Consider the following 15,748-nt stretch of genomic DNA (forward strand, 5'->3'; position numbering starts at 1 on the left):
GGGCCGAGCCTCCTGCGAGCCTTCGCGGCGCCCGCGGCGTCACGTGAGCCGCGGGGAGTGAGCGCAGAGCGAGCGGCGGCGGGCGAGTGCTCCGCCGCAGCGACCCGCGGGCCAGCGGGCTAGCGAGCCAGCGCAGGACCCGCGGCTGGGCCCGCGGCCGCCGCCGGACCGGGAGCCAGGCCGCCGCCCCCAGCCCAGCCCCCGGGGCCTCAGGACCGCCGGGGCCTGGCCGCCAGCCGGGCGTGCTCCAAGTTCAGGTGGGAGAGGCTCTAGGAGGCCGGAGGGGAGCCCAGGGGGCTGATCGGGACGCGAGTGGGGCGGTGGGACGCCGGCTGGGCTCTGGTAGTGCGGCCGGGTGCCCGCGCCGCTGTCCGGAGCTCCGCGCCAGTGTCGGAGGAAACGCCGGAGAAGCCGGGCGAGCCCCTGCTGGGGGCCCGGGGTCGAACAAGCCCGCGCGAGAGTGACCCCCCCACCCCCCGTGCCCATCGGCACTTTCCCCGCGCGTGTCCGGGCCGCTGCCTCGGCGCCTGGCCCCGCGGGTCCTGCGCGCCTTGCGAGCTGGCCCTCCCATATGGCGGGCACCGGCGGGGCCTGGCGACCGGAACGGGCCGGCGAATGCGCCGGCCAGTCGGGGGCCGAGGAAGGGGGGACGAGGGGGCTGTGGCGGAGGGGTTACTGTCGGTCACCGCAGCCGTGGCCTCTGGGAGAGGGGCACCGGCCGAGGGCATGGTGCCCGGCCGGCAACGCTCCCGGGCTCTACCGAGGGGTCTTCCTTTCCCACGCTCCTCCCACACGCGGGCGGGCACCCACGCCAGCTCCACGCGCGAGTATGTCGCGGACACCCTCCGGCACAGCCACACCGCTGCCGCGCACCACGCCCCGCACACGCACAGTCACACGACATGAACTCACACCCCTTCGCGCACACCCGCACTGCTCACACACCTCTTACTTCTACTCCCCACGCAGAGTCCCTGCTGCTTTCCACTGAACATTAGCAGAACGATGGCCAAGGGGTGGCAGGGGCAGAGGAGAGGCCACCCCCACCCACCGTGGCCGTGCTGTTCCCTCTTACCTCCGCACTGTGGTATTCCCTAAGGAGCCCCCCTCCCAGGGCACCGGGGGGCTGTTTTCTCGCCCAATCCCTGGGAAGGTGACAAAAATCCCCCAATGCTTTAGTCCCTCAAATCACCTTTCCCCCAAGGACCGGGTGGCTCGTGGGAGCCCCCGCCGTCCTACAGGTGGGAGAACGCCTGGGCTCTGCGACTTTGGGGCCTGCGGGTGGCGCAGGGACCAGAGACTCTTATTTTGAAGGGCGGCCCCCACCCGCCACCCCCGTGATTTGCACGCTGACCCAATGGCAAGCCCTTGGCCGGCGCTGGGCTTGTTATCAATTACATGTTGTTCCTGCAGCGGCTGTGTCCCCGGGAGGATAAACAGCAGGCCGGGCCGGGCCTGGGGGGAGGGGGCGGAGTCCGGCTGTAGGCCGGGGACGGTGCCCGGAACAGCGTGTCCCCTCCCCCTGCACGCAGCCTGTGCTTCTGGCTATGCCATGTGCTGCTGTGTTTTAGCTTCCTAGCCGGCTCCCTCCAGCCCCGGCGGGCCCTTTTTCTATCGCCAGTGCCCCCGGGTGTCCCAGAACCCCTTCTCTGCTTTCAGTGCCTCAGTGTGCAACCCTGGCTGACCAGCCCTGCATGAAAACCCTGCTGCCTGACCCTGGCCATTCCATACCTGGGAGAATCCCCACACCCCCACCCCCTGCCCAACTTCCCCAAGCACCTCTCACACAACCAGCGCGTTCTACCAGGTCCTGTTTTGGAGGCCGGGGTGGTGGCAGACTGGATAGTCAGAATAGCTTCTATTTTGGTGGGGAGGTAAACAGAAAAGTACACAAACCCATAACCAAGATGATTTCCCCCCTGGTACCAACTACTGGAAGAATAGTGTGGGATGAGTTAACAGATGGTGGTCAGGGGAGAGCCCTGCAGGCAGTGACTTCTGAGCTGAGCTCTAAATAAGGCACTCCCACTTGGAGTGTTGGGAGAAGAGGGCCCCACAGAGACAGCACAGTCAAGGTGGAGTGGAGCAGGTGAGGTGAGATGTGGGAGAGATGGGCAAGGCCCAGGTGCTGGGAGAAGATGGGGTCACATTTCCTAGGGAAGTTATTGGATGTTTTCTCCTACCCTACCCTACCGTACTTACTCCTCCTCCCTCCACACTATTTCTTTTTATACCATTTCATCTGTGAATATCTAATTATCAACTATAATACCATCATCGCACTTAAAAATATGAACACTAACTCCTTACTATCATGTAATATTCGGTTGGTGATCACATTTCAGGGGAGAGTTTTAAGTGGGCAAGAACATGGCCTGATCTGCCTCTTAACCACTAGTTAAGGCCTGTTCCTAGGTTCTAGGAAGGCTGGAGTCCCTCTGATTCCTTAGGATTACATCAGAGGGGCACAAAGACCACGTGTTCACCCATTTGGAGGTTAATCCTAATGGCTGGTACTGACCAACGCCTGAGTGCATGCCAGCCAGTGTAGTAAGTGTTCACCTGGTGTTAGCTCATTGAACTCTTTGAGTAACCTGGGAGCTAGGCACTACTGGCAGCATCCCTAGCCAACAGACTGGACACAGAGAAGTTGTGCCACCTGCCCGAGGTTGCCCAGCTAAGTTGCAGAGGCCAGAGCAGAGCCCCCTCCTCAGAGGGTGGGCCAAAGTGGTGGTGGGGGGGCCCAGGGCCCAGTGTGGGCTCTGCACAGCCTTGTTGCCCTTCACGTTATCTGGTACTTTTATTCCTTCCTGGCACCTGATTGGGTGAATAGCATGTATTTTAAAACTTCCAGTTTTAAATCCTCAGATGAGTATTAACAATTAAAGAGCCAAATATCCTCCTGGCAAAACTGCCCTGTGGTATGGACTCGCCAAAGGCATCCACCCTGCCTTAGCTTCCTGGAGCTGCATGAAGCTTCCTGGATTAGTGGGGAACTGAGGTCACTGGGGCCTGGAATAGATGGGGAAACTGAGATTCGGGGAGTGAGGACTTGTCCAAGGTCGCAGCTGATGATGATCCTGGCCCTGACAGGTTTCTGTCCATGGCCAGACCTGTCGGCCGTAGAGTATGCTGTGTGCTAAGTCCGGCAGTGGCCCTCGAGACAGAGCATAGGAGTGGGTGCAGAGTGGGGATAGGCAGCAGAGAATCTCTGGTTTTAGACGTGGAACATTCCCTGTTCCCCAACCTCACTGGTCATTGGGCGGGGACAAAGGTCCACAGAGGTGGCTCCATCATAGCCATACACTGTTGACTCTTCTTGGACACCGGACCTAGCATGGCCTTCAGAGGACACAGATGTCCCCTCTCTTCTCTGTTGATGTTCCCTGAGTCCCTCCTGGGCACTAGCTGCCATGCCAGAAGCTGGGAACACAGTGGGGACCCAGCAGAGCGGCCTGCCTTCCTGGAGTTCACGGTCTAGTGGGAAGACGGGAGTTAGCTGGGCCTTCCTGAGGTGGTGAGTGCTCCATGGGGTACAGGCCAAGGACATCCTCTTTCTCATCCCACTAGGTGGTCGTGTAGTCACATGGGGTAATAGCCGTGCAAGTACTCTGGGACCTGGGTCCACTTTTGCCCTTGTGAGTTATCACCGTGGGTCAGGGCCCTGTCCACCCCATGGTAAAGCCTCAGTAAAGTGTCTGGGTACAGTCAAGAGCCTTTTGTTCTGTCCCTGCCTCTCCCACTTCACAGAGGAGGCAGCTGAGGCTGGAGGGGTCCGAGAACAAGAGGGTGGATGAGGTCTCCCCCTTCAGATGGGGAAACAGAGCTGGTGAGAGCAGGTGCATATGGGTCTTTAATTTTTTTGCAGGGGAGGCACAAATTCGACTTGTCTGATTAAAATATAGACTGCCAAGTTGAGGTTCAATCTCAGATAAAATATTTTTTTTTTTAATTTTTTTTCTGTTTATTTATTTTTGAGAGAGACAGAGAACAAGCAGGGGAGGGGCAGAGAGAGAGAGAGAGAGAGAGAGAGACAGAATCTGAAGTGGGCTCCAGGCTCCAAGCTCCAAGCTGACAGCACAGAGCCTGACGCAGGGCTCGAACTCACAAACTGCGAGATCATGACCTGAGCCGAGTCGGACGCTCAACCGACTGAGCCACCCAGGCGCCCCTAAAATAATTTAATATGAGCATATCCCATTTAATATTTGGGACATACTTATGTTAAACGTTGCTTGTTTTTTAAAACCTGAAATTCAAATCTAACTGGGTGGCCTGCGGTTTTATTTGTTTAATCTGGCAACCTTACCCAAGCCCCAACCAACACAAGGGTCAGGGGGCAAATGGCCATCCTCCTGCCCCCTTCCAGTGAGTCAAGAATGAAGCTGAGGTCAGGTGTCCTCAGAAGTGCAGCCACTCCAGTCAGCTGGACAAGGTTCCCCAACGTTGGCCATTTCAGGGTACAGACATCCTCCTTGCATACTTTCTCGCTCACACGTGCACACACTCAATCATTCACAGATACACACGTGTTCTTTCCCAGAACTGTTCTGGAAAACCTGTTTGAAACCAAAAGTACCCCGGATTGTGCAATGGGCTTGGAGAGCGCTCTTTTGCAAACAGGTGGTGCAATTTCGGAAAACACTCTTGCAGACAGAGTTCTCCCACGGGATGGGATGGAGACAGGATCCAGGCATTTGGCAATGGGAGACTGTGGGCAGGCAGCGGAGGTGGGGGGGGTGGGGGTGGTGCACAGGCCCACGAGGTGGCAGGTGAGCATGCCATCCTTCTGACCAGGCCTCCTTTGTTCTTCTCTGCAGCCGCCACCGGCACGGCCAGGCCAGCATGGTGGACCACTTGCTTCCAGTGGACGAGACCTTCTCGTCACCGAAATGCCCAGTTGGTTATCTGGGTGACAGGCTGGTCGGTGGGCGGGCGTACCACATGCTGCCCTCGCCCCTCTCCGAGGATGACAGTGACGCCTCCAGCCTCTGTTCCTGTGCCAGCCCGGACTCACAAGCAGTCTGCTCCTGCTATAGCGGTGGCCCGGGTGCTGAGGGCCAGGATAGCATCTTGGACTTCCTGCTGTCCCAGGCCACACTGGGCAGTGGTGGTGGCGGTGGCATCGGGGCCAGCAGTGGCCCCATGGCCTGGGGGTCCTGGCGGCGGGCACCAGCACCTGTGAAGGGGGAGCATTTCTGCTTCCCCGAGTTTCCTGTGGGTGACCCTGATGACGTCCCAAGGCCCTTCCAGCCCACCCTGGAGGAGATTGAAGAGTTTCTGGAGGAGAACATGGAGCTGGGGGTCAAGGAGGCCCCAGAGGGCAGCAGCAAGGACTTGGAGGCCTGTGGCCAGCTCTCAGCCGGGCCACACAGGAACCACCTCCATCCTGGGTCCAGTGGGAGAGAGCGTGGCACTCCCCCTCTGGGCAGTGCCAGTGTGGGTGGCAGCCAGAGTCCGGGTGGGGGGCCCACATCTGACGGCCCCATCCCCGTGCTGCTGCAGATCCAGCCTGTGCAGGTGAAGCAGGAGTCGGGCAATGAGCCTGCCTCCCCTGGGCAGGCCCCGGAAAGTGTCAAGGTAGCCCAGCTTCTGGTCAACATCCAGGGTCAGACCTTTGCACTGGTGCCCCAGGTGGTGCCCTCCTCCAATGTGAACCTGCCCTCCAAGTTCGTGCGTATCGCCCCTGTGCCCATCGCCGCCAAGCCCATTGGGTCGGGACCCCTGGGGCCTGGCTCTGCCGGCCTACTCATGGGCCAGAAGTTCCCCAAGAATCCAGCGGCAGAACTCATCAAAATGCACAAATGTACTTTCCCCGGCTGCAGCAAGATGTACACCAAGAGCAGCCACCTCAAGGCGCACCTGCGCCGGCACACAGGCGAGAAGCCCTTTGCCTGCACCTGGCCGGGCTGCGGCTGGAGGTCAGTATGACAGGTGACAGGCCAGGCCATGAGCACAGCCAGCTTGTCTCTGCTCCCCTGGGGGTGTGGTCAAGGCCCAGTTCACCATTACATAAGGCTGATTAGGAAGGGGAGATGGGGCGGGCAGGCAGCGGGGCCAGAGCTGGCGTGGCTGCCCACAGGCTTCCTTGTCCCTGCTTCCCTACTGATCACTGAAGCCTGAAGCCACCTGGTCTCCAGGTTCATAATGACCCGGTCCAGCTTGCTGTGGGTGAGGGGCTGGGCCATGGCAAAAGGGCTCTCTTAGTAGTAACAATGGCAGCTAAGAATGATGGAGTGAGGGCTGTATGTCAGATGGGGTTGTGGCCCTGTGTGCGCTGTTCCCTCAGTGCCTCACAGAACCCCTAAGGGCAAGTGCTACCCTTACAGCTGAGAAAACAGGCTCAGACCAGCTAGGTAACTTGCCCAAGGCCACACCACTTGGTAAATGGGGTTTGGGCCCAGAGGGTCGTATCAGAGGTGTCACATCCCGAAAAAACGCTGCTTTTCCGACCGGAGGGACCAGCTTCACTTGTGGACGTCCTCAGACACCTGGACAGGGCCTGGCCCTTGCTTCCCTGCGGGTACCTGAAGGTGTATCTGGGAAGCTGTGAAGGAGGACCAGGCTGGGGGTGCTGCAGCAAAGGTGGATGAGTCCTCCCGGACTCTTCTCTGTGTGGTGCAACACGAGAAGCCAGCTCTCAAAGGGCCGGAGTCTTGCTCCAGGGCTGCTCAGCCAGCAGACGGCAGAGCTGGATGGGATCCCCCCGGGTCACCCTCACCTGGGCCCCCAGGGGTCCCCAGATCACCCTTCAGGTGGACTGGGTGCACCTTTCCCTGAAAAGCAGGCAGCCGGGAGCTCACACCCTCAGGGGCACCACAGCTGGGCTGTCTCCAGTTTTTAGGACACCTACCCTGCAGGAATCTGGCCTATCTGGCCGGGGGTGGGTGCAGTGTGCATTACCAGCACATTCCCGGTCTTTACTGCCAGGGCTGCTGTGGCCGCCGCTTTGTGAGCATGCGTGAGAGAGCGAACGGGCATGCCCCTCTGTGTGCAGACCTCACAAGTGGGCGTGTAGCTGCGTGTGCACCTACGTGTACTTGCTTTCTTCGTGTGTGTCTGGGTGTGCTGCAGGACTACGCATGTCATGTACCTTGCGCGTGCATGTGCATCTGTGTGGGTGTGGCCTACAGGGAGCAGTTGGCAGCTTCTTGGTCAGACTCATCCGGCAGCTCGGGAGGGTTGGCCCCAGTTGGGAGGTGCTGGCCACAGAGTCCTGGCCAGCTGAGGCCCTGACTGCAATATGTGATGTGACCCTGCAGCCGCTTTCCGTGGAGTGCTGAGCTGGCCAAGAAAGAGACTTTTCCCAAATAGTGTCTTGGGTTATGGAGGCCCTTCCTGATGAAGGGTCTCATGCAGCCACTGCTCCAGAGGCACCCACCGGACAGGCCCACGGGGCTTCTGCCAGAGGCCCATAGGGTGTCGGTGCTGGTGTCACATCCCTCTCTGAGCCTCTGCCGTAGTCTGTTGAGTGGGCCCCCAGGTGACAGATGTACCTGCAGGGCCACTTTGAGACCTGGTACACTGGTGGGTATGCGGTGTTGGTGGTCAGAGCTTGGGGGTGTGGGGAAGCCGAGGCACTGGGGCCATGGAGGCAGGTGCTCAACTGTAGAAGGGAGGGCCATTGACCTTGGGTGGGGGGTAGCTGGCGGCAATGGTGGGAGCCTCAGCCTATGTCAGCTTCTGACTTGCTATGTGCTCTCGGGGAGCTCCCCCCTGGCCAAGCCTCAGTTCCCCATCTGTGAAGTGGGGGGCCTGCTCTCTCCCTCTCCCTCTCCCTCTCAGGGCCAGGGGCGCAGGGGTGCTCAGCACCACCCCTTTCTCATTGGTGGCACTGTTACTCATACAAGGGCAGAGTCTGAGAAGAGTATCGTTTCGGAGGTGGCCCAGACTCACAGGGACTCCTCTTAGATGCATTTTCTCTTGGGGGGGGGGCAGGCAGGGCTGTGGAGGGGTCGGGCATCTGGCTGGACAGAGCACTGGTCCGACTCCTGATGGGCTCACCTTCCTGGGCACTGTCCCCTGGCCACTGCTAACTCTTGGCGAGTGGCCCTTCCTGTCGGGATGAGGCTGGGCAGGGCTACAGGGAGAAAGGTGTGGTCCTTGGTGAAGGCTACCCACTTGTCTCATTCCCCCAGGAGGAGGGGACGTGCTTTCTGGGCTGTCTCAGAGAACAGACAGAATCCTCAGCCCAGAGCGCATCTTAGGGAGACAGATCTCACCCCCAACACCGCAGCCTCAGGAGATAGTGAGTTTTCCATGGTAGGAGGTGTGCAAGCAAGAGTGGGATTTGTGGAGGGGATTCAGCCTTGCCACTGTCTGGGTCCTGGCACTGTTCTTGCCCAGGACCCACTTGGCAGGGGAAGGCACGGCATGTGCCTGGCATAGTGAGTTCCTGTGGAACTGACCCTGGGGCCATCCTTGCCTCCAGCCACTCCTAGGCCTTCAAAGGCCTCCCCTGCTTCTCCCAGAGTTCCCCTGGAATGGGATCTGGTCTTTGTGGGATTACATGTGATGGAGGCACAGGCAGCTGAGGGTACCTGTGTTTTGGGAGAGCTATTTCTCTGAGGATGCAAGAGTCCCTCATTGGCCTTCGGGAGTCCAGAACCCTTGGGGATGTACACGAGATGTGTGTGTCCCTTCTATGCGGAGGGAGCCCTTGCAGTAGTTGGGCAGGCAGGCCGACCGGCGCTGGGACAGTTTGATCTGGACAGGACAGCAGAAGTAGTGATGATGATGGCAATTAGGTGCCACATTTTCTGGCCACCGACTGTATTCTGGGCACCACCCTAAGGTGCTCAGAGTGGGAATCCCTTCCACAAATCCCCATTACTTGGTTGTATACTTCCTGCCATGAGGAGCCCATTACTTTATGAGGCTACTCTCGCCTCTTCATGTACTTGGTACTCTTAGATTCCTATCCACACTTCGCATTCTGGCCTGATCTGCTGGCCAGCCTCCCTTGCACAGTGCAGGCTCACACTTGGGCCCCCACCCTCTTGGCCCCTCTGTGTGCCCCCTGTTTCCAACACTTCCCTCCTGATGGCAATGGTAGTCGATCTTGCGATGGTCCCTGCTTTCTTCTGCACGTGTCACAGAAATGAGCTTGTTGAGCCCTCAGGACAGCCCCATAACATGGTTGCACCAGTCTGCATTTCCCAGAGGGCCCACAGGGGTGGAGCTAGTGAGCGTGGCTCTGGGTGTGCCCTCAAGCAAGTGCCTCAGCCCCGCCCTGTCCCTCCAGCAGTCTGGTGGGCATGCCTTTCGCACCTGGACAGCTATGCAGCTGGCCTTTCCCTCATCCTCTCTCCCTGCGCACCTGGTACCATGATGGCTGGGCGTCGTCTCTCCCCGACGAAGCCATCAGCTCTTTCAGATGTGAAGCTTCTTGGCGAGGAGCAAAGAGCTAACAGTAACAACAGCAATAACAGAGCTCTCGTGCACGCGCTGAACATTCCAAAGTAACTCACTGAATGCACCAGATAAGTCCACAAGGTAGGCACCAGTATGCTGCCCCCATTTAGAGAGAAGGAATTTGAGGCACAGAAGAGTTAAGTAATTTCTCCTTGGTCACACAGCTAATGAGTGGCAATGTCCGGAGTCCAACCCAGACTGTTTGCCCCTTGACCTCCTACACCCAGACTCAGGACCTCTCTCCAGCCCCCTGCGCACCCTCCAGTGAGGGATGGCCAGCCCCAGTGCTGGGAGGGAGGACCTCCACCTGCAGCTGGTCTTCAGGCAGCACCCCTGCACACTTGCCTGCCTCCTCGTATGGGGAGTTTACCACTCCCAAGGCCACGTATCTTCCTGGTGGCCCTGGCCCTGTGTCCTGTGCCCCTTTGTGAAATGATGGTGGCTCCCCCACTCCCCCACCCCTGCAACAGCCAGGTCATCATTTTGCCAGGTCACCAACCCCCCACTTCCTTCAGCTTTTGATCCTGAACCCAGTATTCTCTGTCCCCTTCCTTCTCGTGACGTGGTGCTGGCATCCTTGACGGGGCCGAAACCAGACTTTGCCTGTTCCAGTCTGTCTGGGAAGTGGCTGTTTGCCCGCCTTCCTAGAAGTTCCCTTGCTATGCTCTCAGACACAGGCCCCTTTTGTTCATGGCAGCAGAACATCCTGTTCCGGAATGGCCAAGCCATTCTATCCAGTAAGAATCCCCTCCTTCCACAGCTAATATGAATATTAATAACTTCTAGCAGCCCTGTGTGGCAGGTACTGTGGTCATCCCTGGGGGAGACAGGGGGCCCAGAAAAGGGAGCCTGTGGGCCTGAGGCCCCAGAGCCAGGATAGGATTCAGACCTGGTGGTACACTGCTGGCCTGCTTGGTTCCCATGTCTCTGCTGCCCTTATTCAACAAGGCATTCTCTCACCCCTTCCCCCAAGTGGTGTTGGACAGGTTGTACACTGTACAAATCTGGGGGGGCACTATGCCCATTGCAGGCCTTGAGACCTGTCTACAATAATGGCTTTCTGGCTGATGGAAGGAGCACTTTGCACAAAGGTGCTGTGTGTGCCAGCGGTGGGGCTGATGTTACCGGCTGCTTCCCTCTCTAGTACCTCAGCAGCACAAATCATGGTGTTGACCCATATTTCCTGGATGTCACCAAGGAGCAGGTTCTGCGCTGAGCAGCTTGCAGGTAATCAGAGCCCACGGTCACTGAATCATTGCCACGGGCTGAGCACTGTTGTAAACCCTCAAGTACCTTCCCCAATCTGCACAGTCCCCCGAGGCAGATCTGTCCTTTCCACGTCTCCAAGTGGGGAAACTGAGCCTCACAGAACTTGGTGACTTGCCCGGGTCACCTGGTCATAGGTGGCAGAGCTCACAGCCTACAGAGCCTGCATCTTAGCCACCTGGCCCCCCTCCCACTATGTGGTCCCCGGGCTCCTCCAGTGGCTGCTGTCTGGGAGAATGTGAGGGTGTGAGGTAGGGATCCTCTGAGGGCTCAGTTCCCAGGGATGGACCTCTCAGGTCACAGGGCCCTAAGGCAGCAGGGAGGAGGCTGGCAGGTAGGGACAGCTTGTTCTCAGGCCTGGCTCTCATGATGTGCCCAGGATGAGAGGGCCACTGTGGCCATTGTGTCAACTCCTTCGGCCTCTGAGACGAGTCCCAGCAGGTGGGCCAGAATCCCAAAGTCTTCATTGGATGAGTGAGGAAATCTTGCCCAGGACCACACCGGGGCTCCTGGTGGGGTAGGGACCTGAAAGGATCCTGCCGTTCTGCTGGCTCTGACCCTGGCAAGCCCCTTATCCTTTTGAGCCCTTGCTGTGGTGTTGTCAACCCTATGGGACTGATCCTGGCTCCCTGGCCAGAAAGGTGCAAGGTATTCCCAGTGCCTCGTGCCCAGGATGGCTCAGATATTGCTGGTGGCGTTGTTTCTGTGGCTTCCTGCTTACCCCTGCCCTGGGCAGGCCCACCTGTATAGAAGCTGTATGTTCAGCTCCTGCTGGGGCAGGTGGCCCTGGCCTGAGAGCACGGTCCAGGGTGCGTTGTGCATCTTCCTCACTGGCTCAGGGCTCCAGTGATATACCGCCCAGCCAGGCAATGTGGAGGAGGCCAGGCACAGCAGGGAGCTGGATCAGGATCTTCGCTCTGGCCTTGGCTGCTCTGTCATGCTGGGGATGCTGGATCAGGCCCTCATCACGCTGAGCCTTGGTTTCCTCATCTGGCAAATGGGCCAGTCAGTCTTCCACAGCTCCAAAGATAGGATGAGAGCATTGCTCTGTAGCAGCCTCAGTTGACGCTCTGGGATATGAAGTGGAGTGCCAGCCGCCTGTCTTCTGTGCTTCTGGGCCCGGCTCCCTATCTGGTGCTCAGGCCTTCCTACTGCCCACCTCGAGCCTTCCTCAGGGAATGTTCTGCTGTGTCCTGATTCTTGGCAGGCTGTGGGATTAAAGCTTCCACCAATAGGGTCAGGCCACAGGTAGGCTACCGGTCCCAACACATTGGCTGGTCTGGGGACAGCTGTTCCACCTAACCTACCTCTTGCTGTGTGGCCCCAGGTTCGGGAAGGGACTGTTGGTCCCTGTACCTGTGTGTGTGTACATGTGTGTGCTCACGTAGGTACACGTATGCCCACGCACATGATGTGCATACGTGTACATGTGTGCGTGTGCACACCCTGTGCACCCGTGTAGAGTGGACGCATGTGTGTGCAGTGCACCCATGCTTATGTAGCACATGGGTAGCTTGTGTGTATGGGTGTGTCTGTGTGCATTGCATGGTGTGCACGCATGTGCGTGTTTGTGCATGCCATGGAATTTGAGAGTGCCCTGTAACAGTCCTTCGTCCTCCTGTGGGTGCTTGCTGTGTCCACGCTCTCACGTGAATGCACTTGCTGGCATCTGCCATGCACCAGGCCCTGGGCTGCTTGTGGGATGGACCACAGGGAATGAGACACACATCTTTCCTCATGGAGCTGATGGTCTAGTGGTACAGGCTGACATTCATTAAGAAGTTGGAAGCGAATTTAAAGTTACAATAGTGGCAGGGCCAGGAAATTGAGGTGCATATAGTGCTGTGGGAGCCTAGAATGGGATGCAGTCCCGGAGGGCTTTCTTGAGGAAGTGACATTTGAGCTAAATTCTAACAGATGGGGGGAGGCAGCAAGGAGAGGGGAGAGAAAAGCATTCCAGGACTGGAAAAAGTATGTGCAAATGTCCTGTGGCAAGAAGGACCAAGGATAGGTCCGTGTAGATGGAGCAAGAGGAAGACAGTATGTGGCGGGGAAGGGGGACGAGTGGGATCTCGTTGTCAGGATGAGGGTCACGGGATGGAGAGAGCTTCAAATCCCTGAAGTCAGTGACAACATTCTGAGCCCTGTGGTCCAGCTCAGATCCTTACCTCCTGCATTAGCAGCTGCTCATTCTCAGTGGCCTCTGGGCTATGGGAGCACTCACTCCCAGGCAGGCCGAGGCCAAGAGAGGGAAGTGGCAGGGGAACCATTTAAACTCTCAGAAGTACCTTGCAGTGGCATGGTTTTGTTTGGTGACGTTTTAGGGGGCCCAGCCTTCAGGAAAGCGGTGTCTGGGACTGGAGTGGGGACTCAAGTCTGAAGACCCCCACATCCGCTGTAATGGAGGCAGGAGGAGCCGGGAGATCCCTGCAGGGCCGGGGAGACACCTCTCCCAGGCTTCAGCTTCGGCTCCGGACAGGCCTCCGCACGCACACGCTCATAGAAGCCCCAAGTTCTGGCCTAAGGGGGCAAGGGAACGCGAGGTGTATCAGGGCCAGGATGACCCCACTGCACACTGCCGGGCGGGAGGGGGCTGTGGGCAGTAATCCCGGACTCTGGTGGGCTTGATCGCCTATCGGAGTATTTACCAGCTGCTCGCAGGCCCAGATGCCTGAGAGCGGACCGCCGTGCAGCACTGGGCCTTTTACTGGCAGTTCTGGAGGGGGGATGGGCGATGGGGCTTGGGACAGTGACTTTTCAGCAGTGGATTCAGAAGTTCTCGGGAGCCGGAGCAGCGCCGGGGCCGCGCCTGCCGGTCCCGTGCGTAGAGCCCTGCACCTGCCGGCCGCGCTCTGGGTGGGCGTCCGGCGGGGCGGGTCTCTCTGACCGCTGCCCGTGCGTGTCCCGCAGGTTCTCCCGCTCGGACGAGCTGTCGCGGCACCGGCGCTCGCACTCGGGCGTGAAGCCCTACCAGTGTCCCGTGTGCGAGAAGAAGTTCGCGCGGAGCGACCACCTCTCCAAGCACATCAAGGTGCACCGCTTTCCCCGGAGCAGCCGCTCGGTGCGCGCGGTGAACTGAGCGCCCGCCGGCCCCGCCCCCTCACCCGCCCAGTTCTTTTGTAGCAATAATTTATTTGCCTCTTCAGAGGCACGTGACGATGTTGCAAACCCACCTTCCGGAGCCCGGGAGGTGCAGGAAGAGAGGGGCTTGCCTGGGAGGCGGGAACCGGAGCCGCCCGGCCCGCTGCCTTTCCCGGGAAGACCTAGAGCCACGCCCGGGTCCCTGGGGTCTGAGCCCCTACCACCCGCGCAGGGGGCCCTGCCTTCCCGCCTTTGTGCCTTCGTGCCTTCCAGCGGGCCGGCCTGTGCTGCAGCGGCGCGGGGAGCCTGGACCTTCTCCCACTGGGCTCCCTGCCTGGGCCAAGGCCGGCACTTTTTGCTCAGAAGAAGAAATGTGCCGTTTTGAAATGTCAGTTCCCAGAGGGAGCTGTGCTGGGAAGAAGGAAGTAGGCCAGAAGTCCAGGGCTGCACTGTGGTGTGAGGGTGGCTTGGTCCCAGACCTCTGGCTCAGCCTGACTGCCGGAGGAGGGTACGGGAAGGGCCGTCAGGGGTTTAGAACCTGGCCTCTGGGCAGATAATGGAATTAGGGTGAAAAGCCCCCTCTTTGGGGGGGGGGGTCTGGCAGTGCATGTGCTTGAGTTAAACAGTGCGGGGCAGACAGGTGCAGTCTAGGTACCCAGCATGGCTCATCCCCTCGTCCTGTTTCCAGACAAATCCAGACACCAGCCTCCAGGATCACCTTGGGGAAAAGAGGGGAGCAGGCTGCATTGCGTGTAGACGAACTAGATAGAGCCTCCGAATCCTGATTTAGAAATGCATTCCTTATTTTGTCTAGAAATTAATATCAAATGAACTAGCTTGTTTTGACAGGTTTATTTCACATCCTATGAATGTATGTAAATAAGCTGTACATAGGTACATCTACATAAAATATCTTTTAATAACATATCAACATTTGTGTACATTTGAAATTAAAAAAATCTATAAAGCTGGTGTACATATGTTACAATTATGTATATTTTCTTTGGTCCTTCATAAAAATATATTTACTTTGCCAATAAAAAGAAAAAAGAACTCGATAACTTTATGGCATTCCAGTGCTGTTTTCCTGTTTCTCCAGAAAGTGGGTGTGATTCTGAGGGCAGAGGCTCTGTGTCTGTGTTTGCAGCATTTAGGGAGCCTTGTTTTGTATCCAGAGGGACACGAAGATCCCTTAGGGGTTCAGCCCCTGGCCCATCAGTGCAGGCTTCCCAAGGCAAGCCCTCCTCCATGCTGGCTGCTGGGTTTTTGCTCATTGTGGACTCCCGGAGGGCTCTCCCTCCCCTCCCCACAAACCCAAATCCAGCTCCCATCCCAGCATCACCTATGGGAAGTCACCATGGGCTAGGCCAGGCCTGCAGTGATCACTATGACGACTATTGGAGACCCTCACACAGTGCTTCCTGTGCAGTCAGTCCTTCAAGCATCTGCTGTGCAGAGGAGAGTCCCCTTCGGAGATGGCATAGTTATTCTCACCGGCTCGGGGCATAGTGAACGAGTGGACTGGTGGAGGGGAGACTTAGAGAGGCCGGTATATGCCAGGAGGCCGCCTCCTGCACCCATCCCAGCTGCTCTGAGCTCTGGGGAGACAAGTCCTCCTGAATTCCCCCAGATTCCTGGCATCTCCACCGTGTGCTTGCACAGTTGAGGTCTGAGTGCATCCACATGTCCTGGTGGGTTGGAAGCAGGGGACAGTGGGAGCCTGAGAAGAAGGAGAGGCCGTGAGCTAGCAAGGGGCTCAGTGGGGTGGCTGAGGTTGGGCAGAGAAGGTGGGCTTGGTGACTGTAGTAACGAGGCAGCCCCAGCTCTCCCGTCCACGTGAGGTGACAGACAAGGACCTTCTAAGGGTGACCCTTAGAAGTCCGATGCAAGTTGGGCAAGTAGTTTTTAGGGACCTCCTCGGAGATGGAGGCAGGTGGTGATGCATCCATGGATTTGTAGCAGAGCGATGTCTAAGTGAGATGTGTGT

The 15,748-nt window shown here is 58.2% G+C and overlaps 1 protein-coding gene across 2 annotated transcripts; it reads left to right on the forward strand.

Moving 5' to 3' along the window:
- The first annotated feature begins 24 nt into the window (after positions 1-24).
- KLF15 (KLF transcription factor 15) lies at positions 25-14,822 on the forward strand. Of its 2 annotated transcripts, none has more exons than XM_019430970.2 (3): positions 25-257; positions 4,821-5,921; positions 13,591-14,822. In XM_019430970.2, exons 2-3 carry the CDS (start codon positions 4,846-4,848, stop codon positions 13,757-13,759), a joined length of 1,245 nt encoding a protein of 414 aa, XP_019286515.2. In that variant the 5' UTR covers positions 25-257; positions 4,821-4,845; the 3' UTR covers positions 13,760-14,822. The 2 variants fall into 2 exon arrangements, with proteins under 2 accessions (XP_019286515.2, XP_019286514.2); XM_019430969.2 differs by lacking the exon at positions 25-257 and adding an exon at positions 3,266-3,517.
- Positions 14,823-15,748: the final 926 nt, after the last annotated feature.

The sequence above is a fragment of the Panthera pardus genome, unplaced genomic scaffold (genome assembly GCF_024362965.1).
Source record: "Panthera pardus isolate Hobbes unplaced genomic scaffold, ASM2436296v1 HiC_scaffold_8, whole genome shotgun sequence".
In the NCBI taxonomy this organism is placed as follows: Eukaryota; Metazoa; Chordata; class Mammalia; order Carnivora; family Felidae; genus Panthera; species Panthera pardus.

What these genes read in the sequence shown, in the direction of transcription:
- KLF15 (XM_019430969.2), top strand. Translation starts at nt 3,414, where the DNA reads ATGCCAGAAGCTGGGAACACAGTGGGGACCCAGCAGAGCGGCCTGCCT. An exon ending in AGCTGGGCCTTCCTGAGGTG is followed by an intron (nt 3,518 to 4,820) that starts GTGAGTGCTCCA and finishes TCTTCTCTGCAG; the next exon opens with CCGCCACCGGCACGGCCAGG. An exon ending in TGGCCGGGCTGCGGCTGGAG is followed by an intron (nt 5,922 to 13,590) that starts GTCAGTATGACA and finishes CGTGTCCCGCAG; the next exon opens with GTTCTCCCGCTCGGACGAGC.